General features: G+C 42.9%; 1 protein-coding gene across 20 annotated transcripts in view; it reads right to left on the bottom strand.

The window, feature by feature from the left end:
• Positions 1-24,638, bottom strand: part of PPIP5K1 (diphosphoinositol pentakisphosphate kinase 1) — a 248,836-nt gene that overhangs the window by 159,225 nt on the left and 64,973 nt on the right. For all 20 annotated transcript variants that reach the window (XM_077263604.1, XM_077263587.1, XM_077263585.1 and 17 more), the window contains 8 exons: positions 24,252-24,406; positions 20,964-21,065; positions 20,708-20,869; positions 16,771-16,892; positions 16,183-16,284; positions 15,329-15,415; positions 15,055-15,130; positions 3,925-4,034 (listed from right to left, as the gene is read on the bottom strand). In XM_077263604.1, the coding sequence (XP_077119719.1) occupies positions 3,925-4,034; positions 15,055-15,130; positions 15,329-15,415; positions 16,183-16,284; positions 16,771-16,892; positions 20,708-20,869; positions 20,964-21,065; positions 24,252-24,406 (916 nt within the window). The remainder of the gene's footprint in view (positions 1-3,924; positions 4,035-15,054; positions 15,131-15,328; positions 15,416-16,182; positions 16,285-16,770; positions 16,893-20,707; positions 20,870-20,963; positions 21,066-24,251; positions 24,407-24,638) is intronic.

Raw genomic sequence — 24,638 nt, 5'->3', positions numbered from 1 at the left:
TTGTGCAAACTTCAAATTGTTTCCGCCGCTTATATACATACGTTGTCAATATTTTAGTGGCTAGCTTTGGAAACAGGCAGTTGTGCTATGTAAATGCAACACACTGGGGAAGATTTACTAAGCTGAATGGACACTTTGCTGTATTAAATTTGATTGGTGTTGGCACCACCCATGGATTTTAACCCCTTAGATTCTGCTGTCAATAGAGACTACAGCATCTAAATGGTTAACAGAGTGTGGGGGCTCCTTCTTTAACCCTATTGACACCCTGAGATTATGATTGTGTGGTCCTGATGTTTGCCATGGCAATTCACGGCCAAATAACGGCCTTAGAGCCGGCCGACTATGGTGGCCTGTTCAGAAGCTAGCGACATTTAGGTGAAAAAAAATAACATTTTTCCTTCCCGCCATGCCTCTTTGTATTACCGTATTTTTCGGACTATAAGAAACACTTTTTTCCCAAAAAATTTTTGGGGAAAATGGGGGTGCGTCTTATAGTCGGAATATACTTACAAGTAGTGTGGCGGCAGCAGGAGTCGGGCGATTCTGCGGCAGTCCGGGTCTGCCGATGCAGGGCAATTGATCACACTCCCTTCTCAGGCAGGTTCGGCGGTGCTCTGTGGTGCAGGGGAGCTCTGCCGGCATTTTGTGAAATGCATGCTCAGATTGAGATCTCGGCAACGAGATATCATCCCGAGATCTCAGAAGATGAATTTTTTCACCACTTACATAAAAAATAACCTAGACATGTTAGGTGTCTATGAACTCGTAAGGACCTGGAGAATCATAATGACAGGTCAGTTTTAGCATTTAGTGAACCTAGCAAAAAAGCCAATCAAAAAATAAGTGTGGGATTGCACTTTTTTTTTGCAATTTCACCGCACTTGGAATTTTTTTCCCGTTTTCTAGTACAGGACATGGTAAAACCAATGGTGGTGTTCAAAAGTACAACTCGTCCCGCAAAAAATAAGCCATCACATGGCCATATTGATGGAAAAATAAAAAAGTTATGGCTCTGGGAAGGAGGGGAGCGAAAAACAAAAACGCAAAAGCGAAAAAGGGCTGTGGTGTGAAGGGGGTTAAAAAAACAACTTTTACATGCCTTGTACCACATCTATTATGTGTCTTAGGGTATGTTTCCACGTTCAGGAAATGCTGCGTGTTTGACGCTGCGTAGAGCCGCAGTGTCAAACACGCAGCGTCCAGATGTTACAGCATAGTGGAGGGGATTTCATGAAATCCCGTCTCCACTATACATTAAAAGACGCATGCGGCATACCCGCGGAAACGGACATGCGGCGCGTCTTTTCAGTACGCAGCATGTCCCTACAATGCTGGAACAACGCAGGTGACCTGCCAGTGATGTCAGGTGCAGATTTAGTCAGGATTTTACCTGCATAAAATCCTGACCAAATCCTGATGCAATCCTGAACGTGGACACATACCCTTAGGGTATGTTTCCACGGTCAGGATTGCATCAGGATTTGGTCAGGATTTTCCATCAGTATTTGTAAGCCAAAACCAGGAGTGGAACAATTAGAGGAAAAGTATAATAGAAACATATGCACCACTTCTGTATTTATCACCCACTCCTGGTTTTGGCTTACAAATACTGATGGAAAATCCTGACCAAATCCTGATGCAATCCTGAACGTGGACACACACCCTTAGGTATTTTTTCTGTCTCACTCAAAAAGAGAGCTTGATCTATTTGAAAGAGGGTGCAGTTTTCTTGGTTAGGGGGTCTGGCTTGAAATCCAAAAATGTGACCCAAAATATTTTATGCTAATTCCTGCACAAAGTAAGCCAACTAATACATGGTGTAAAGTTAGATCAACTTATCCGAAGATGTGACAAATTTATAAAACAACTTACATTTATTTGTGAAATACAATTTTAAGTTCTCTCCTATAAATTCACGTCATTTTATTTACCGTATTTACATTATTTTACTTCAGTTTTGTAGTTAGTGACAAATAAAAGGAGTATTCCTTATTACAAATTCTGAAAAAGTAAAACAAATTGTCTCAAGAAATTTTGTGTTCACACAAGCTAATGGGCAAGATAAGTTTGTTTAGCATTGACACGTTATCTTCAGGTCTGTGGATGGAGGCTGTAGGTGCAGCTGGTTAATCAAGTTCTTTTAACCTCTTGTATTTACTCCTCAGTCTTTAGGGAGGATTAGGCACCAGCAGCCAAGGGTTGTACTGGAAATTTCTGGTACCCATCCTGCCGCAACCATGTACTCTAAAGATCAAGAAGGTTCTAGCTGAAGCAAAAATTACTGAAAGAAAGGGTTTTGTGAAAAACCACCATTGCCATGATGCCCTTGGTAATACATTATTTTCGGTAAACTATACATAAACACAGCACATGTTGGAATTTAAAGCGTAGTTGTCATTTTAATTGTTATCTAAATGTAGAGCAAGCCATTTTAATGATCTTTCAAATACACCTTATAAAAGAAATCCAAAAGAAAACCTTTCAAAAACCCTCTAGAATATGTCCCCTATGCTGTTTCTGAAGCAATTCCGCATTTAACTCCACACACACTCAATATGGCTTTCTAAGTGTGTTGATAGAGCCTACACAGCGTGCACGCTCCTGGCTGGATCCCATGCACTGTATGTCAGTGCATCAGCAGGCTACCTCACACAGTGCACTGTGCTGAGCTCTGTCAGTTTGTGGTTGTCGTCAGACAGCTCCTCTGTCAGCGGGTTCCGATGTGCTCAGTTATGTCAGCAGTTTTCCTCAGTGTATAGCACAGACACACAGGAAAATCACCTGACAGGGCAGAAGCAGCTCAGTGACATCGGCACTTCCCCTCAGTGTTACCACACTGCTTCTCTGCCTGTCAGCTTATTCCTGTGAGTTCAGTGACATCGGCACTTCACCTCAGTGTTACCACATTGCTTCTCTGCCTGTTAGCTGGTTCCTGTGAGTTCAGTGACATCGGCGCTTCCCCTCAGTGTTACCACACTGCTCCTCTGCCTGTCAGCTGGTTCCTGTGAGTTCAGTGACATCGGCACTTCCCCTCAGTGTTACCACACTGCTTCTCTGCCTGTTAGCTGGCTCCCGTGAGTTCAGTGACATCGGCACTTCCCCTCAGTGTTACCACATTGCTTCTCTGCCTGTTAGCTGGCTCCCGTGAGTTCAGTGACATCGGCACTTCACCTCAGTGTTACCACACTGCTTCTCTGCCTGTTAGCTGGCTCCCGTGAGTTCAGTGACATCGGCACTTCCCCTCAGTGTTACCACACTGCTTCTCTGCCTGTCAGCTTATTCCTGTGAGTTCACTGACATCGGCACATCACAGTGTTATTCTGTTAACTGCTGGCTCCTGAGCGGATGTTACTGAGCTCCTTCTTCCCTGTCAGGTGATTGTCTTGTGTGTCTGTGTTATACACTGAGGAAAACTGTTGACATCATTGAGCACACAGGAACCAGCTAACAGAAGAGCTGTCTGCCAACAACAAAGAACTGACAGAAATCAGCACTGTGCCGAAAACTGAGGTAACCTGCAGATGCACGGACATACAGTACATGGGAAGCAGCCACGAGCGCGCATGCTGATTAGGCTCTGCCCCACCCTTCAGTGTGTGTGGAGCTGAATACGAATTTGCTTCAGAAACAGCATAGGGGAACATCTTCTAGAAGGTTTTTGAAAAGTTTTCTTTTGAATTTCATTTAGAATTTATATTTGAAAGACTTGCTCTATATAATTATTTAATAAAAATTAAAACAACAGTTACGCTTTTAAGAATAATCAGATTAGATCCAACATATTAATTTTTTTAAAGAGGAATGAACATTCTGTTCATCTGCAAGCAGTGCAAATATAGGACTGTGCAGCCATCTGCAGGCCTTGGATGCTCTATATCAGATTGGCTCCTAACTGATTTTCGGTATAAATATTTCACTTACATTTCCAGCACAGTTTTCAGCTGTTCCAGTTTAGATTTCCTCTCCTCGATCTCACAATCATTATGTGTTCCCAGCTCAGCCAGCAGCAGTCTTGCAATATCAAGCACTTCCTGTTTTAAATAACATGGGATTTCAGACTTCACATAAATAATAAATATTGGAAAATATTCTCAATTTTGATCCAAATTACCATTATACTGTAAATGGATCCATGCTTGATACTGATGACACAATGTATTTTATCTGTATTACTGTTGGACAGCTACTGGGCAGGAAACAAAACTCAACGGTTCTCGGGTGCAGTGTGCACCTAACTTGCATACACAAGACCAATAGATGCTGGGAAAGTGCAAATTAAATAAGACATCTCTAGCCAGCTCCTCGGAAACCACAGCTGCACGCCTAATCCAGTCTCCCCATACTTTAGCACATTTACCAACTGCTCCCCTCTTTATATAAACCTTTTTTTCCATTAAAATAGTAGAGTTGAGAGCTTGGCCCACTTCTTCTACGCAGGGAGGTCTGGTTGCCAGCCAGTGTGAGGCTATAGATTTTCTAGGCTGGTAAAGTATTTTATCATTAGGTAACTGTACCTGTGGAGATTCTTCCACCTTCCCTGTTAATCCTAACACACAGATTTTCGCACAAAGCGTGGTTTGAATATTAAACACTTCTGCTATTAATCTACCAACCCCCACCCACCCTTCCAAAGCCCCACCAGTCTCAGGTATGTCAAAAACATGTGCATCAAGTCTGCATTTTCTTCCCTGCAACACGGACAACAGTCATCAATCTTTAGGGCCCATTCTATACATTACTTTGGGGGTCCTATAAACTCTATGAACTAGAAACAGCTGATACCTTCTCTGTACTGTGTTTATTGAAAGTAACCCTGAAGATTCCAGCACCTCTTCCCATTCCTCTGTAGAAATGTTACCCACATCCTCCAAACCTGAGCCAATGGGTCACCCAAAATCTTTAACAATGAGTTGTGAAGAAGAGAGGTGAGTCCATTAGTTGATTTTGCTTTTACTATGAAGTCTAACAGCCTATTAGAGGATAAATCAACCTATATGAAGGGTACTTCAAATTAAATGCTCCACCATCAAAATATATGATATACCAAAAAAGGAAATGGACACCAAGCTAAGAATAACAGTTTATTGAAAACCATAAAAATAGCAGAAAACTGCACAAATAATCTAAGTAACAACAAAATAATAAACACAAATAATTGAGAAAGGCAACACTAGTGCCGCATACAGACTACAACCTGCTGAGTAGTAAAGTAATAGGGAATGAGCAGAAGGTGTGCCACATAGTAACTAGTAAATGCATGTAAATGCTAGAAAACATTTTATGATGGCACACATCCGAAGTGAATCCAACTGCAACATAATACTAACTCATATACACAAGGCAGGTACCGGGGGAGAAAAGAGAGTATATATATAAGTGACTGGAAAACAAGGTACTGCATGTAAATTATGATGTGGCAGAGGAATCCTATATTGCAATATTACTATAGCACATGTGTGCAAATATACCAGGAAAGGGATTCCTATAATCACATATAAGACCAGCCATATATACTTACAATAAATAAGAGAGTTGTAGGTACACGTGGAATCCCACCCGGTGAGAGTATGCGGAAAGAGGAGCCCCGACGCGCGTTTCGCATATATTGCTTCCTCGGGGGGAGCCTATAGTAATATTGCAATATAGGATTCCTCTGCCACATCATAATTTACATGCAGTACCTTGTTTTCCAGTCACTTATATATATACTCTCTTTTCTCCCCCGGTACCTGCCTTGTGTATATGAGTTAGTATTATGTTGCAGTTGGATTCACTTCGGATGTGTGCCATCATAAAATGTTTTCTAGCATTTACATGCATTTACTAGTTACTATGTGGCACACCTTCTGCTCATTCCCTATTACTTTACTACTCAGCAGGTTGTAGTCTGTATGCGGCACTAGTGTTGCCTTTCTCAATTATTTGTGTTTATTATTTTGTTGTTACTTAGATTCCTATTTGTGCAGTTTTCTGCTATTTTTATGGTTTTCAATAAACTGTTATTCTTAGCTTGGTGTCCATTTCCTTTTTTGGTATATTAGAGGATAAAGTTAAGGGATGGCTTCCTGAGCCCGTATTGAAAGTAGTTGCAAGAATAAGAATAATAATTTTATTTATATAGCACCAACATATTCCGCAGCGCTTTACAATTATAGAGGGGATTTGTACAGACATTAGACATTACAGCATAACAATAATCACAGTTCAAAACAGATACCAAGAGGAATGAGGGCCCTGCTCGCAAGCTTACAAACTATGAGGAAAAGGGGAGACACGAGAGGTGGATGGTAACAATTGCTTTCGTTATTTGGACCAGCCATAGTGTAAGGACCAGGTGTTCATGTAAAGCTGCATGAACCAGTTAACAGCCTAAATATGCAAAAGTACAGACACAGAGGGCTATTAACTGCATAAAGTGTATGAGAACATGATGCAAGGAACCAGATTATGGTTTAAGTTTTTTGAATGGGCCACACTGGGATAGTTAGGTTAATACATAGAGGCGGTAGGCCAGTTTGAACAAATGCTTTTTTAGGGCACTCTTAATACTGTGGGGATTGGGGACTAATCGTATTAACCTGGATAGTGCATTCCAAAGAATTGGTGCAGCACGTGAAAAGTCTTGGAGACGGGAGTGGGAGGTTCTGATTGAGGATGCTAACCTGAGGTCATTAGTGGAGCGGAGGGCACGGGTAGGGTGGTAGACTGAGACCAGGGAGATGTAGGGTGGTGCTGAGCCATGGAGTGCTTTGTGGATGAGGGTAATAGTTTTGTACTGGATTCTGGAGTGGATGGGTAACCAGTGTAATGGCAAATTCTAGATATGTTTTTGAGATGCAGATAAGAGGGAGCCAGTGATCGGATGTGGAGGGTGAATGAAAGCTCGGAATCAAGTAAAAGAGTACAAGGGTCTGTACCACAGGACTGGCGTATAGCAAATGTGGTGCCAATATGCAAAAAGGGGACAAAAACTGAACTCGGAAATTATAGGCCAGTAAGCTTAACCTCTACTGTGGGTAAAGTCCTGGAGGGCATTCTAAGGGATGCTATACTGGAGTATCTGAGGAGGAATAACCTCATGACCCAATCAACATGGGTTTACTAGGGACCGTTCCTGTCAGTCAAATCTGATCAATTTCTATGAAGAGGTAAGTTTTGGACTGGACCAAGGGAACGAAGTGGACATAGTGTATATGGACTTTTCAAAAGCTTTTGATATGGTGCCACACAAAAGGTTGATACATAAAATGAGAATAATGGGGATAGGGGAAAATATGTGTAAGTGGGTTGAGAGCTGGCTCAGGGATAGGAAACAAAGGGTGGTTATTAATGTAGCACACTCGGACTGGGTCACGGTTAGCAGTGAGGTACCACAGGGGTCAGTATTGGACCCTCTTCTTTTTAACATATTTATTAATGACCTTGTAGGGGGCATACAGAGCAGAATTTCAATATTTGCAGATGACACTAAACTCTGCAGGGTAATCAATACAGAGGAGGACATTTTTATATTACAGGATGATTTATGTAAACTAGAAGCTTGGGCTGACAAATGGCAAATGAGCTTTAATGGGGATAAATGTAAAGTCATGCACTTGGGTAGGAGTAATAAGATGTATAACTATGTGCTTAATTCTAAAACTCTGGGCAAAACCGTCAATGAAAAAGACCTGGGTGTATGGGTGGATGACAAACTCACATTTAGTGGTCAGTGTCAGGCAGCTGCTACAAAAGGCAAATAAAATAATGGGATGCATTAAAAGAGGCATAGATACTCATGAGGAGAACATAATTTTACCTCTATACAAGTCACTAGTTGGACCACACTTAGAATACTGTGCACAGTTCTGGTCTCCGGTGTATAAGAAAGACATAGCTGAACTGGAGCGGGTGCAGAGAAGAGCGACCAAGGTTATTAGAGGACTGGGGGTCTGCAATATCAAGATAGGTTATTACACTTGGGGCTATTTAGTTTGGAAAAATGAAGGCTAAGGGGTGATCTTATTTTAATGTATAAATATATGAGGGGACAGTACAAAGACCTTTCTGATGATCTTTTTAATCATAGACCTGAGACAGGAACAAGGGGACATCCTCTACATCTGGAGGAAAGAAGGTTTAATCATAATAACAGACGCGGATTCTTTACTGTAAGAGCAGTGAGACTATGGAACTATCTGCCGTATGATGTTGTAATGAGTGATTCATTACTTAAATTTAAGAGGGGACTGGATGCCTTTCTGGAAAAGTATAATGTTACAGGTTATATATACTAGATTCCTTGATAGGGCGTTGATCCAAGGAATTAGTCTGATTGCCGTATGTGGAGTCGGGAAGGAATTTTTTTCCCCCAATGTGGAGCTTACTCTTTGCCACATGGGTGTTTTTTGCCTTCCTCTGGATCAACATGTTAGGGCATGTTAGGTTAGGCTATGGGTTGAACTAGATGGACTTAAAGTCTTCCTTCAACCTTAATAACTATGTAAGTATGACTCCAAGGCAGCGGGCATGTTGCTTGGGAGTAATGGTGGAACCACACACGGAGATGGCAATGTCAGGCAAAGGTAGGTTAGTAGAGGGAGAGAACACAAGGAGTTCAGTTTTTGACAGGTTCAGTTTCAGATAGAGGGAGGACATGATGTTAGAGACAGGGGTAAGACAATCACTGGTGTTTTCTAAAAAGGCAGGCGTGATATCAGGAGAAGAAGTGTATAATTGGGTGTCATCAGCATAGAGATGGTACTGGAAACCAAATCTACTCATTGTTTATCCAATAGGGGCAGTATGCAAAGAGAAGAGGAGGGGGCCTAGGACTGATCCTTGAGGAACCCCAACAGTAAGGGAAAGGTGAGAGGAAGAGGAACCAGCATAAGACACAGTGAAGGAGTGGTCAGAGAGATAGGAGGAGAACCAAGAGAGAACGGTGTCCTTGAGGCCGATGGAGTGTAGCATAGTGAGAAGCTGATGATCCACAATATTGAATGCTGAGGAGAGATCCAAGAGAATTAGCATGGAGTAATGACCATTAGATTTAGCTGTTAGTAGATCATTATATCATTAGAGACTTTAGTGAGGGCAGTTTCAGAAGACTGTAAAGCGCGTAAACCAGATTGAAGAGGGTCGAGAAGAGAGTTATCTGAGAGATAGTAGATAAGACGGGAGTGGACCAGGGGTTCGAGGAGTTTAGAGATGAAGAGAAGATTAGAGACAGGTCTATAGTTAGCGGCACAGTTTTGATCGAGGGATGGTTTTTTAAAGGGAACCTGTCACCCCCCTCAGGCGTTTTTAACTAAAAGAGCCACCTTGTGCAGCAGTAATGCTGCATTCTGACAAGGTGGCTCTTTTAGTTCTGGGTGCTGTAACTGCCGAAATAATCAGTTTTGTAATTTGTCCTAAATACCTTTTCTTCAGTCAAGGAGGCAGGCCTTTCCCCCCTGCTGCAGACGCCGCACAGCCGTCACTCAAATCTTCTTGGCGCCGGGCACCGCCTCCTCACCGCTGTTTTGAAATGAGCCGGCGCCTGCGCTCTTTTCTCCTGCCCTGGGCAGGCGCAGTGAGCGCTGCCCGTCTGTCCTCATATGCAGTCTAGCTGACTGCGCCTGTGCGGCCGCCCTGCCTGTGAATCCCAGCCCCGCAGTGAGAATAAATCAGAAGACACTGCGGGGCTGGGATTCACAAGCAGGGCGGCCGCACCAGTCACCGCGCCTAAACAGAAAAAATATTTGCAAACAAGATCAGCATGGCGAATACGTAGATATCAAGAAACATAAAATTAAGTCATATTAATATCTCGCCAGCCATATAAAAAGAACTACATAGTACGGACTAGTCGCTAAATAACAGAGAAAAACATATGGTTGTGAAACCACAAAAAGGCGACCAAAAGACAGTCCATATATATAAAAATGCAAATGCTTTATTTCATATACAAAGTAATAAGGACATACAGCCAACAGGCAAGGGAATAGCATGCAATACAAGTATCCATCAATTGACAACGGTAAAAACATGCAAGGTGTGCACACATACAGGAACCCACTCAATATAGATAATAAATACAGGTGTGTGCACACATTCCAGAAACCTGTACTCCGGTGCCTGCTCACCCTTTAGGTATAGTTGTTATTAATAATTTTTTTTTTTTCCTCCTATCTATTTAATTGTGTGGTTGCCCTGTCTTTCAGAGCGTTATATACCCTGTGAGCTGTTTTGAATTTTCTCAGACACCTACTCCCTTATTGCAATTTTGCGCAGAGGGATTGATTTTGATCTATATTTATTATCTATATTGAGTGGGTTCCTGTATGTGTGCACACCTTGCATGTTTTTACCGTTGTCAATTGATGGATACTTGTATTGCATGCTATTCCCTTGCCTGTTGGCTGTATGTCCTTATTACTTTGTATATGAAATAAAGCATTTACATTTTTATATATATGGACTGTCTTTTGGTCGCCTTTTTGTGGTTTCACAACCATATGTTTTTCTCAGTCACCGCGCCTGCCCAAGGCAGGAGAAAAGAGCGCAGGCGCCGGCTCATTTCAAAACAGCGGTGAGGAGGCGGCGCCCGGCGCCAAGAAGATTTGAGTGACGGCTGTGTGGCGTCTGCAGCAGGGGGGAAAGGCCTGCCTCCTTGACTGAAGAAAAGGTATTTAGGACAAATTACAAAACTGATTATTTCGGCAGTTACAGCACCCAGAACTAAAAGAGCCACCTTGTCATAATGCAGCATTACTGCTGCACAAGGTGGCTCTTTTAGCTAAAAACGCCTGGGGGGGTGACAGGTTCCCTTTAAGTAATGGATGTATGATGGCATGCTTAAATGAGGAGGGAAAGATACCGGAAGAGAGGGAGAAGTTGAATATTTTTGTTAGGTGAGAGGTGACAGCCGGGGAAAGGGACTGGAGGAGATGTGACGGAATGGAGTCACTGGTGCAAGTGGTCGGGCGAGAAGATGCAAGGAGCCTGATTACTTCTTCTTCTGTAACTGGTTCAAAGTCAGCGAGTGAACTAGATGCAGTGGGGGAGGGAGGACAGTGCATGGTATGAAGGGATTGGGAGATAATTTCCTGTCGGATGTGGTCAATTTTTTCTTTGAAAAAATTGACCAGATCGTCAGCGCGGAGATCCGTGGTTGGGGCTTGAACTCTTGGGTTGAGTAGGGAATGAAAAGTGTCAAAGAGACGTTTAGGGTTATTGGACAGTGAAGTGATGAGGGTGTTAAAATAGGTTTGTTTGCAGAGGTGAAGGGCAGAGTTGTATGTTTTAAGCATGAACTTATAATGCATGAAATCTTCGGGTAGATTAGATTTTCTCCACCGACGTTCGGCGAACCTGGAGCACCGCTGCAGGAAACGTGTTTGCAGCGAGTGCCACGGTTGTCGCCGACTGTGCCGAGTTGCTCTATGTATAGGAGGTGCAATTTCATCCAGGGCAATTTGCAGGGTTTCATTGTAATGCTTCAGTGCAGAATCAGGACATGAGATGGAGGAGATAGGGGCCAAAGAGGATTGCAAGCTCTTAATAAGTTTCTGGGTGTTAATGGTCTGTTTCTTTCTATAAGCGTGGAAAGTGGGGGTGACCTGAGCGGGATGGCAGTTCTTGATAGAGAATGAAAGAAGGTTGTGGTCAGAGAGCGGGAGAGAGGAGTTTGTGAAATCGTCCATTGAGCAAAGCCGGGAGAAGACCAAGTCGAGGGAGTTTCAGTCTTGATGCGTTGGAGAGTTAGCATGCTGCGAGAGGCCGAAAGAGGAGGTTAGAGTTAAAAGGTGAGAAGCAGATGGGGAGAGGGGAAAAGCAATGGCGATGTTGAAATCATCCATGATGAGGGTGGGGATGTCACAGGAGAGAAAGCGTGGAAGCCAGGTGGCAAAGTGATCCAGGAACTGATGAGAGGGGCCAGGAGGATGATACACCACCGCCACTCGCATGGAGAAGGGGATGTAGAGTCTGACAGCATGGACTTCAAAAGGAAGGGAAAACAAGTGAGGGTACTTGGGGGATAACTTGGAAGGTACATTTGGTTGATAGGAGCAGACCAACGCCTCCACCTGCTCTGTTGTCCAATCTTGGGGTATGAGAAAAGCGTAGTCCACCATATGAACGAGCAGCAGCAGCGGTGGTGTCTGACTGCTGGATCCAGGTTTCAGTAAGAGCCAGGAGGTTAAGAGAATTAGAAAGGAAGAAGTCATGGATGAAGGACAGTTTATTACACACAGAGCGAGAATTCCAAAGGGCACAACTGAAAGAGGTAGAAGGCATGCATGGGATATTAATAAGGTTAGAGGGGTTTCTGAGTGTAGCAGTTGGGAGGTTAGACTTGCTATAACATGTGGGGCCAGGGTTGGGGGAGATGTCTCCTGCGACTAGGAGGAGGAGGATAGAAAGAGTGAGCAGATGGTTAAGTGATTTGTGAGAGCGTCTCTTGTGTTGGATGGTAGGACTGAATGGATCTGCGCTGTTAAGCAATGTGAACAGAGCGTGAGTTCTATACATAGGAGAGGAAAGGACAGAGGGGCCGATATGAATGGAGTGTAAAAAGTTAATGCAAGGGCGGTGAATGAGAGTGAATGCAGCAACCAGGATATAGATTATACAAATGTATATGGTAGAATTTAAAGAATTCATATATTACGCAAATTAAACTCCTGTTTCAGCTGTTCGAACAACTTTAGATGGTTATCAGAGTAAAACTGATGCACATGTTCAATCCCCGATTCTTACATTCTCCAAATCCCTCCAATCTCCGCAACTTCTCTAGATTAAAAGGTATTCCAGATAAGAGTGTACTTTGAGCAGTCTGTCATCCCAAACAGTCTTTTACATGTCCTCCAAATTTTATGAACCAGTGACCAGGTAGGGGATATACTCGGACTACCTATATATTTGTGTGTTTCCAGTATCTCCAGTAAATTGTTCCCCCCCACCCAAGTATTTTAATACTATTGATATTGCTTCCTAGGCCTCATCCAGTGCCCAGCCTCAGAAGTGCTGAAATTGAGAAGTTGAGTAGTAGTTATTAATAATAAGTAATAATAGGTCATCAGCATATAGAGCAATCTTTTCTTCTTTGGTCCCATACTTAAAACCCTCTATCCCCGGGGGTCTTCTAATAATACAAGCTAATAGTTCTACTACAAAGGTCCAGTTTCACAAACCAGCCTGACATTGTTGCACTTTGGCTCGGAGAGATGCCACCTCCTGGGAATAATTTTGAATATCGCCATGGATGGTGGTTGGGGAGCATCTTCCAGCAACACCACTCTCCCCTTAACTGACGTAGCACGTTCCAGCAGTTATTAGACGTCATGCCGGATAATGGCGATAGTTTCTTAAATGCAGCCTACCTGGCCCGTCAAGGAGACCAGATTGGTGTTATTTTTGGTTATGACATTAAATACGTCCAGAAGGGAGGGGGACACCCCCAGGTGTGTTTCACTAGGACTAGAGTCCTTTCCCTTGGAGATTTCCCCACATTTGAAGATGTTCAAACAAATTGGGTCAGAATCAGGGTATCATCACACTCTCCTTCCACCAGTAGGGCTGAAATGTGGAATCCTGTTGGCATTATATTCTGTGCTCCCTGTACATGCGATCCTGACCTTTCTGGACCAGATGTACCAAAATGCCCTCCATGTGCAAATTTTCCCAATCTTGCTGCAATGTCTCCTGACACATCTTTTTGCCTCCTTGCACTAGACACACGGGCACCATCTTGGAAGCCAGTACACTGTCCCCCATCTCCCTGACCCATATTTTTACTACAGGTCATAGCAGCCTTATAGTCACTGCCTGAGCTGCACCAGGAACACTTTCCTTCTCTATGGCTTCCTCACAGAGTCTCACACAGATTGCAGCAATAGAACGCTGAGGGCTTCAGGACTCAGGAGAGCACACTCTGCAGTTTTCCTGCTGGCTGCTTTGGATGCTTGTTTACTCTCCAGCCACACTTTTCCCGAGCCCTGAGACTTTCAGTATCTTCTCTGCTGCGGCGAGTATGGAGATATGCATCCTCCTCGATGCCTCCTCTGTGGTCTCGCTCTGCACGCTGGTCCCAGACTTCCAATATGGCCGCTGCTTCCCCTTAACAAGTCCGATGCCGAGGCCTCTTTGCGGTCCCCAGGTTTCTCAGCCTCCACAGCTAGTAACCCACCTCACATCTGTTGGCTTTCACCCTCCGTAGCAGGCAGAGATTGATTCATCGGGTCAAGGGGATAGTTTTCGCAAGATTTTACACATACACAAGTCTGCTCAGTACCAGTGCATGGCCATGATACCTCCCCACCAAAACCCCTACAAAAAAAAAGTTGTACTTCATAAATGTCCAGTTTCACAAACCAGTTTACATAGCACATTAAAAAAAGAAGTGCAAAACATTAGAAGTGCCTGTCACGATGTGACTGCAGTAGTGTGACACAACCTAACAATTGGTCGGTCACCAGACGGAAAGAGACACCAGGGTGTGGTCACCACCCACCAGAGTGGTCACCAACCACATAAGCTGACCCAGCAGCAATGCAATGCAATACACCAGCATGCCACCCGGGAAACTGCATTAACCCCTGATGACCTGAAAGGAAAAGGGTTTTGAACTGAGGGAAACCAGATCTGCAACAAATCCCAAAAAATGGATCGTGACAGTGCCCCTATGTCCTCAGTCGGTCCTGGTACTGTTCTCCTACTTTGCTTTTGAAAGGGTTATTATTAAAAAAATAATAATAATTGAAAATGACATTTGTTTTAAAACATTAAAATACACTGACTATGAGGGGATGGAATTACAGGGACTTGTGTAAGCTTTATTCTACATTTAGATAGGTATGAGACACATGAATTCTTTGATTGCTACTAAGAGCCAACATGCACAATATTTTCTGTGCTCTTTGGGTTAATATCACTATATTATGCTGACCAAAAACAGGCCAGTAAAGTATGTGGAGACATCCTCTATTGAAATCCTGCTGCAAACAATATCTCTGCTTAGTATACACAAAGAATTATAGTTCTGTAGATTATACAGAATACTGATATGTTTTCTAATAACTAACATACCTGAAGTTGTTCGGGCTTCTTTAGTTTTAGCTTTCCTGTTTTGTAACCATCATGATGTTCAAATAACGCAAAGAATCTAAAAGCAAAGAAAAATACAAGGTAGGTCAAGTATGAGTATTTCCCTGCATGCAAAGAGCTACTTCTCTGCTGCCCATAGTTTCTTCAGTAATCCTAAAATGCCCATGTCCTAAGTTACAAAAAGCCATCATTGCATGTACAAGAAAAGGAAAACCATAGCTTGCAAGACAAATAAAAGCAGCCATTTTGCCGTTACCTAGCATGTCGAACCTCCATCTTCATCTTCTGCTTCGGTGTCCTATCCCCGTGACGAATTATTGCAATTACACATCGCAACTCCATCCTGAATAATGCATAAAGTAAACATTACATTCAAAACAATTAGCACACTTACGTCGCAAGGATTATATGGTGCCCAAAAACTAAAATGAGTCATATTATTCCAGTAGCTGTTATCCACATTTTCTAAACTTGTCAAACTGCGAAGCAAACAGAGCCAGACAGATTTACCAAAAAAATTCCTTTTCTCAAAATCTCTGACCATGATAGCATTTGTATTCTTCTTTTCAGAGCTCAAGGCTTCTTGCTTCACGACTATATGTGAACAAATGCAATTGTTGTCAGCTTAGACATGGGTGGCCTATCCTTAGCCAGGTGACATCTCCACCTAGATGGACTCCATCTACTAGACACTGGAATACCCCCATCTCAGAACTCATTGAGAGTCTTTATATATAGAAGAGTTAAGGTCCTCATACAGTCGGCCAACAGCTATTACTGGTACCACCATTTATGTGGTGTTCTCAAAGGGGAGATGGGAGAAAGCTGCTATCAGACATCTCTTGACAGTTTACCTCTTGAAAAGTAATATGCCCCATCCAACTTTCCTCCAACCTCATCTTCCAATGAGTCGACAGTTCTCCATATACATAAGACGGCTCAGCCAAATAAGGCAGATTTAGCAAATTGTTTTGTAATGTGTATGGGGGTTCTTTATCCACACAAACCATGAACAAGACTAATTTTGTGTTACATTTTGTGAAATAAGTTGAATAAAATCCTGGCTAACTATAGCCAAACCAAACCAACGACAAGTATCATGCTACTCACATTGTGCCAGATGTAGTTGGTACAATAGGTATATCCTCTGCCTCTGTTGGGATGGACCATGGAATGTGGAACTGTGGAGCAAGTTCCCTCATTATTATATTCCTAAAATAAAGAACATAAAAAGGTGTTTGTTGCTTTTCTTAATTATAGTGCACACATTCTCTCCATTTCTGGTTATGCCTAGACACACATTTCCAGAAATCTCAGCATTATTACACAGAATATCCATAACACATTTAAGTAGAGACATTATATAATCTTAATGTTGTGACGGTCTATACAAAAATCACTGTTTATAGACATCACTGGTGTCAAATATTTTCACATTGATAATAGTATTGTCTATGTGCCGAAATATCAGAGGACAGAGTTTAAAGGCAGGTTTGTGAATTTCACTGAATTAAACCCCTGACCAGAGCGTTCTGCTTAACACTTAGCAGTGTAATCATTGGAGGCAATAAAGCAGTAGCTTGTAATGATATTTTTCAATGACTGTACTCAGATCCTTCTTTGTGCAAAATACACAATGTTGTATGAAGCTTGCAGTTTTCAATACCAGCTCATATAGTCAGAAAGCTAGAAACCTACCCCAGTATTTTGGCACAGTCATCATAGTACTTCATAGAGTTCTTCACAAAACTGAAACCATTGACATCACAAACAAAAGAGTGACCATTGGCTCTCAGCAGGTCGAAGCCGCAGACAGTTTGCTGAAAACAGAAATATATTCAGCTTTAGATGAACTGCTGTTACATTTATGGCATCCATAAGCTGCATAATGAATTTATAATAGTTGGGGGTCCCACCAATGGAACATGAGTCTATCTGCGGAACAAAGCCCTATAAAAAGTTAAAAAAAATCCTGAGCGACCCGATCTACTGATATCTGTAAGGAATAAGAGCCCATTCTCCAGATTAAATGTGGGTGCCAATGGTAGGGCCTATGTCTATTGGAAAATTATGGCATAGTCTGTGTATAGATGGGAATATAACTCTTTAACTTACAAGCTACCTATACATTGCATAACTGGTGTAGTTACCATCAGTGTCATCTTTATTTCATATATCAATAGTACACATGAAAATAAGCAACTTTGTAATATATCTTATCAGAAAAATCTGCTATTTTTTCTCTGCCAGGTCTGATCATAAAAGGAGATATCCGTGGCTTTTAAAAAAGCACTAACAGGCAGGTAGTTGCTAGCTACCTGCCTGTTGTGCCAGGCGGCATTCTCCGCCGTCACAGACTTCCGCTGACGTCACATCCACAGAGCGACAGTTTATCTTCCTGTTGACAGGTGGGACTACTGACAGCCATCCCTCTGCTGCCTAATTGGGGGAAGCCAGCTGTCAATCAGCATGACATCATTAGTCCCGCCCTGTCAACAAGAAGAGAATCTGCTGCTCTGTTGACAGGGAGCAGCTGAATCTCCGGCAGGAGTGGTCGGGTACAACAGACAGGTACTTGCCTCTGTTAGCAACTACATGCCTTTTTTCCTCCTGGATATCCTCTGTAATTTTCAAAATCCTCAATTCCTGGGTAAAATCTGTGTTCAGTGAAGACAGACTGTTACATTACCGAGATAGAATCTTATCAGTAGCAATTGTCACCTATGTAGAAGGGTGGAGGGGAGGTGGAAGGAGGAGTTAGAAGCAGAGCTCCTCCCATCAGTAGAGAATCTTACCAGTAGCCACTGTCATCTATCCCAGTGATGTAACAATCTGTCTTCACTGAATACAGATGTTACATGGGTACTGAGATTATTAAGAACTAGATGGTAGCCCGATTCTAACGCATCGGGTATTCTAGAATATGTATGTAGTTTATTTATGAAGATTTTAGAATAATACATTGAATACACAGGATTCAGCTGGCCGCGACCAATTAGCGAAGCGTGGTTCAAATCCCGCGCCAATTCGCAGCCGGACTGTGCCTGTCGCTGATTGTTCGCGGCCGGCCACGTAGTAAATAGCACAGCCCACGGAGTATATAGCACAGCCCACGGAGTATATAGCACAGCCAACAGAGTATATAGCACATCCACGTAGTATATAACACAGCCCACGGAGTATATAGCACAGCCACGGAGTATATAGCACAGCCCACGGAGTGTATAACAGCCCACATAGCATATAACACAGCCATGTAGTTTATAACAGCCCACGTAGCATATAACACAGCTCACGTAGTATATAACAGCCCATGCACGCAGTATATAACACAGCCCATGTAGTGTATAACACAGCCCACGTAGTGTATAACACAGCCCACATAGTATATTGCACAGCCCACGTAGCACATTGCACAGCCCACGTAGTACATTGCACAGCCCACGTAGTACATTGCACAGCCCACGTAGTACATTGCAGCTCACGTATTATATTGCAGAGCCCAAGTATTATATTGCACAGCCCACGTATTATATTGCATAGCCCACGTAGTATATTGCACAGCCCACTTAGTATATAGCAGCCCACGTATTATATTGCACAGCCCACGTATTATATTGCACAGCCCACGTATTATTTTGCACAGCCCACGTATTATATTGCACAGGCCACGTATTATTTTGCACAGCCCACGTATTATATTGCACAGCCCACGTAGTATATTGCACAGCCCAAATTAAAACAAAATAAAAATTAAAACAACGGTTACTCTTTGACCAAGAGAGAGCATCCCCAGTGAGTCAATCTCACGGTAGATATTTATTGTGTGTACTACCTGAGGGGTTAATAATTTTGACACCCCTCGCCACACAAGACAAATGTAACTAAAAGTCAGATGTGGAGGTTAAAGCCCCTGGGTCCTGATGCTAAATTTGTCCTACTGCCCTCTTATTTTGCTGATGGTCATTTGGACTCCCTTAGACATCAGGCATCTTTATGTGATTGCTCCAATCTTTCAGATCACATCTGATAAAAACATATCGTATATACTAGAGTATAAGCCGGGCACCTAATTTTGCCACAAAAAACTGGGAAAACTTATTGACTCGAGTATAAGCCTAGGGTGAGAAATGCGGCAGCTACTGATAAATTTCAAAAATAAAAATAGATACCAATAAAAGTAAAATTAATTGAGTTCAGTAGGTTAAATGTTTTTGAATATCCATATTGAATCAGGAGCCCCATAAGATGCTCCATACAAAATACGCCCCATAAGATGCTCCATAAAGTTCATGATGGGCCCCATAAGATGCTCCATACAAAAATATGCCCCATATAATGCTCCATAAAGGTTAATGATGGCCCCATAAGATGCTCCATACAAAAATATGCCCATATAATGCTGCATAAAGGTTAATGATGGCCCCATAAGATGCTCCATACAAAAATATGCCCCATATAATGCTCCATAAAGGTTAATGATGGCCCCATAAGATGCTCCATACAAAAATATGCCCCATATAATGCTCCATAAAGGTTAATGATGGGCCCCATAAGATGCTCCATACAAAAATATGCCCCATATAATGCTCCATAAAGGTTAATGATGGCCCCATAAGATGCTCCATAGAAAAATATGCCCCATATAATGCTGCACAAAGGATAATGTTGGGCCCATAAGATGCTCCATATTAAAATATGCCCCATATAATGCTGCACAAAGGATAATATTGCCCCATAAGATGCTCCATACAAAGATATGCCCCATATAATGCTGCACAAAGGTTAATGATGGCCCCATAAGATCTTCCATACAGAAATACGCCCCATATAATGCTGCACAAAGGGTAATGATGGCCCCATAAGATGCTCCATATTAAAACCTGCCCCATATAATGATGCACAAAGGTTAATGATGGCCCCACAAGATGCTCCATATTAAAACCTGCCCCATATAATGCTGCACAAAGGTTAATGATGGCTCCATATTAAAATATGCCCCATATAATGATGCTGCTGCGATAAAAAAAAAAAAGACATCCTCACCTCTCGTCGCTGCCTGCTGCTCCTCAGCGTCGATGGCTCTCTGCAGTGACTGTTCAGGCAGAGGGCATGCACTAACCACATCATTGCGCCCTCTGACCTGAACGTCACAGCCAGAGGACCCAGCAGAAACAGCGCGGCGGTGGAATGGGGACAGGTGAATACTGCAGGGCTCACCCTCCCCAAGTCCTACTCACCCTCCTGGCATTGCATATCAGTCCCTACATCTTGGGAACCGGCATCTCTCTTCCTGTCTTCCTTCCTGTGCTGAGCGGTCAGTGATACCGCTCATTAAAGTAATGAATATGCGCTCCACACCTATGGAAGTGGAGACGCGTGCATATTCCACGTGACCGCTCAACACAGGAAGGAAGACAGGAAGAGAGATGCCGACACCCGAGATGCAGGGACTGATATGCAGCGATGACATTAGGAGGGTGAGTATGATGTCTTCTGCTCCCTCAAACCGCCCCCCTCCCCCGCCGGCAATGACTCTTGTATAAGCCGAGAAGGGCGTTTTCAGCACCAAAAAATGTGCTGAAAATCTCGGCTTATACACGAGTATATACGGTAATTGGAAATACTGAAATACCTTAAAGGCCAAGCAGACTTTACGTGCGACCAGCTTTTCCATGGCAGTCAACATGACTGGATAGCGGATTTCCTTCCCCTCACTGTCACGCTCCACTTTCCCATCCAAAGCTGGAGACTTGCGGGCCTCTGCATGGGCATAATCAGGACCAACTGTATACACCTAAATGACACGGAATCCTGGAATCATTACTATTATTCAGTTTTTCATCACTGGCAGAAAACAAAATAATCAAGGGGTAAGGATGAATTCGTACCTTCACATCAGTGCCATCAGTGGGCATGAATTCTTCATAAATATAAGACCCAGTCTTTCTAACACTGCTCTCTGGAGAATACACACTGCTACGACTGCCAATCTGTAATAATAATAATAACCAATGTAAAAACCTCTATAAAATGCTAAACCATAAAGAGGACCTTTCACCAGTTGGAGCATGTTAAACTGGCCAAATCATGGAATAGTGGATGCAGAGCTGAGTAAAATGTAGTTTTTTTTATTTTATCATTTTACCTCTCCAGATCTCATCTTACTATAGTCAAGTGTGGGGAAGAAAGAAGTGACAGCATTGTGAGTTGAGGTCTGGAAGTGTTTGTAATGATACATAACTCAGCTCTACAAGTAGCTGCAGAGATTAGTGAGGAGGGAGTGTTCTTTTCTCCACTGCATGACACCGCCTGCTTATCATTGGTCAACCTCAAGCAGTGGAAGAAGTACAAGCCCTCAGAGACAAATCTCTAGCAATGCCCAGTTGAACTACAACATAAATTATAACCTAAACTTGGAAAGCTAATATCGGAACAATCGGAGAGGAGGAAAAAAGGGTTTTATTCAGCTCTGCAGCCACTAAGTCATGATGTGGCCAGTTTAACACATCTGGTGAATCAATCTGGTGAAAGGTGCTTTTTAAGTATTGCACCATATTTCACGCAACAATGTAAAGAAACTGTATGAAGAACATTACAGAAAATAATATATACTCCATACTACATATAAACATAGAATTGTACTATAGGACATGAAAGTAATATCACAGCAATTCAAGTGTCCTACATTGCTCAATCTTACTATTAGTCTATATTTATATAGCACCAACATATTTCACAGGATGCACATACAGACAAACTACATTACTTAGTAACCAATTACCAATCCAAACATGGCTCTCAAGAGCTTATATTGTATGAGGAAATAGGTGTGAGATGGGTCACAAAAGATAAATACTTAATCTTAAAGGGAACCTGTCACCCCCAAAATCGATGGTGAGGTAAGCTCACCGTCATTAGGGGCTTATCTACAGCATTCTGGAATGCTGTAGATAAGCCGCCGATGTTACCTAAAAGAGGAGAAAAAGACGTTAGATTATACTCACCCAGGGGCGGTCCCACTCCGATAGGAGGCCCCGGACCTGAGACGCCCATCTTCATTCCATGACGTCCTCTTCTGGTCTTCACGCCGCGGCTCCGGCGCAGGCGTACCTTGTCTGCCCTGTTGAGGGCAGAGCAAAGTACTGCAGTGCGCGGGTGCTGGGCCTCTCTGACCTTTCCGGCACCTGCACACTGCGGTACTTTGCTCTGCCCTCAACAGGGCAGACAACGTACGCCTGCGCCGGAGCCACGGCGTGAAGACCAGAAGAGGACGTCATGGAATGAAGATAGGAGGCCCCGGACCTGAGACGCCCATCGGAGTGGGACCGCCCCTGGGTGAGTATAATCTAATGTCTTTTTCTCCTCTTTCAGGTAACATCAGCGGCTTATCTACAGCATTACAGAATGCTGTAGATAAGCCCTGATGACGGTGAGCTTACCACACCATCGATTTTGGGGGTGACAGGCTCCCTTTAATCCACATTTTTATATTTTAAATCTGATTGCTCAATTTATCTTCGCGGCTTTTAATAAACAACAGTTTTGGAAATGGCTTAATTTATGTTTCTTTACAAATGTCACAACACAAAAACTGTAAGAACAGAAGAAAAAAAAAATCACTCAAAAAAAAAGTCCTAGAGACTTGACTGTATTCTATGTAAATCCCTTGGAAAGTGTTTGGGAATGGGAAAGGTAAAGGTACCTTCACACTGAACGATATCGCTAGCGATCCGTGCCGTTGCAGCGTCCTGGCTAGCGATATCGTTGAGTTTGACAGGCAGCAGCGATCAGGATCCTGCTGTGCCATCGTTGGTCGGAGCAGAAAGGCCAGAACTTTATTTCGTCGCTGGATCTCCCGTAGACATCGCTGAATCGGCGTGTGTGACGCCGATTCAGCGATGTCTTCACTGGTAACCAGGGTAAACATCGGGTTACTAAGTGCAGGGCCGCGCTTAGTAACCCGATGTTTACCCTGGTTACCAGCGTAAACGTAAAAAAACCCAAACACTACATACTTACATTCCGGTGTCTGACCCCCGGCGCTGTGCTTCTCTGCACTGTGTCAGCGCCGGCCGGCCGGAAAGCAGAGCACAGCGGTGACGTCACCGCTGTGTTTTCCGGCTGGCGCTTACACAGTGCAGAGAAGCACAGCGCCGGGGGACAGACACCGGAATGTAAGTATGTGTGTTTGTTTTTTTTTACGTTTACGCTGGTAACCAGGGTAAACATCGGGTTACTAAGCGCGGCCCTGCGCTTAGTAACCCGATGTTTACCCTGGTTACCAGGGGACTTCGCATAGTTGGTCGCTGGAGAGCTGTCTGACAGCTCTCCAACGACCACACAGCGACGCTGCAGCGATCGGGATCGTTGTCTAGATCGCTGCAGCGTCTAAATGTGACGGTACCTTTAGTGAAAAATTGAATGTCAAATATTACTTTAAAAGGGATTTTATGTGACTAATCCTTCTTCGTTGTAAAATGTTACAGTTTTCCGACATATCTTGTGTTTTAACTCCATGCCAATTTGAAGATCCTTGCTTTCTGAATCGAATGGAAACATCTAAAATCTGAAAATCTATCCCCATTATATTCAGTTTACATAGATGTCGGCACCAAACCACCACTGATCAGTAAATGTTTACTGATCGACGGTCATTTAACAGTCAGTTTACATAGGCAGACACAGTAAACAATGCTCATTGAATGATCTGTATACATACAGTTAGGTCCATATATATTTGGACAGAGACAACATTTTTCTCATTTTGGTTACAGACATTACCACAATGGATTTTAAACAAAACAATTCAGATGCAGTTGAAGTTCAGACTTTCAGCTTTCATTTGAGGGCATCCACATTAAAATTGGATGAAGGGTTTAGGAGTTTCAGCTCCTTAACATGTGCCACCCTGTTTGGGAATCCATTATTTTCAATGGGTTTTGGGTTGTGGTGGAAGTTCAGGTACTATTCTGGTACCAGAACCGAACTTTTTAAAAAGTTTGGGTCAGATACAAAAAGCCGAATTCCACCAGTCGCCCATCACTAGAGGCAAGTGTTGATGGTGCAAAAAAATACAGAGAATATAGAAGAGAGAACTGAATTTGTTCTGCTATGTCATTTTTGACGAGATAACGGAAACCATAGCAGCTCAAACTTGTACATTTCCAACTCCTTACCTTTCTGAAGAGCCTCTGGCTACCACCTCCTGCTGATGTTGGGTAATAGATATATACATTGTGATCTTCCGCACTAACTGGCTTCTCCACAAAGGGCTTAGGGAAGATCTCTCCATTCACTTCTACCTGGTCTTCCCCTTCCACTAGGTTACACTCTGGTAAAAACAAAATCTCAGATAAACATTTATTTATTAAAAATAACAAAGGGTGAGATTTCTCATTACAGCCGGATAATCAGATCTGTAGGCAAGTTACTTCCATGGGGGCACATGCAAGCATCATAAATAGGGAGCCCATAGTTAATAAAAGTTATATAGGGGCTTGGCCTGGAGCTTAATTTGCATTTTCTAATAATAAGAATTGTGCAAAAGCTTTGATGACCAAGTG

This window comes from Ranitomeya variabilis, chromosome 5 (genome assembly GCF_051348905.1).
Source record: "Ranitomeya variabilis isolate aRanVar5 chromosome 5, aRanVar5.hap1, whole genome shotgun sequence".
Lineage (NCBI taxonomy): Eukaryota > Metazoa > Chordata > Amphibia > Anura > Dendrobatidae > Ranitomeya > Ranitomeya variabilis.
Note: the sequence above shows the minus strand (reverse complement) of the source record. Positions and strands in the feature narration are given on the sequence as shown.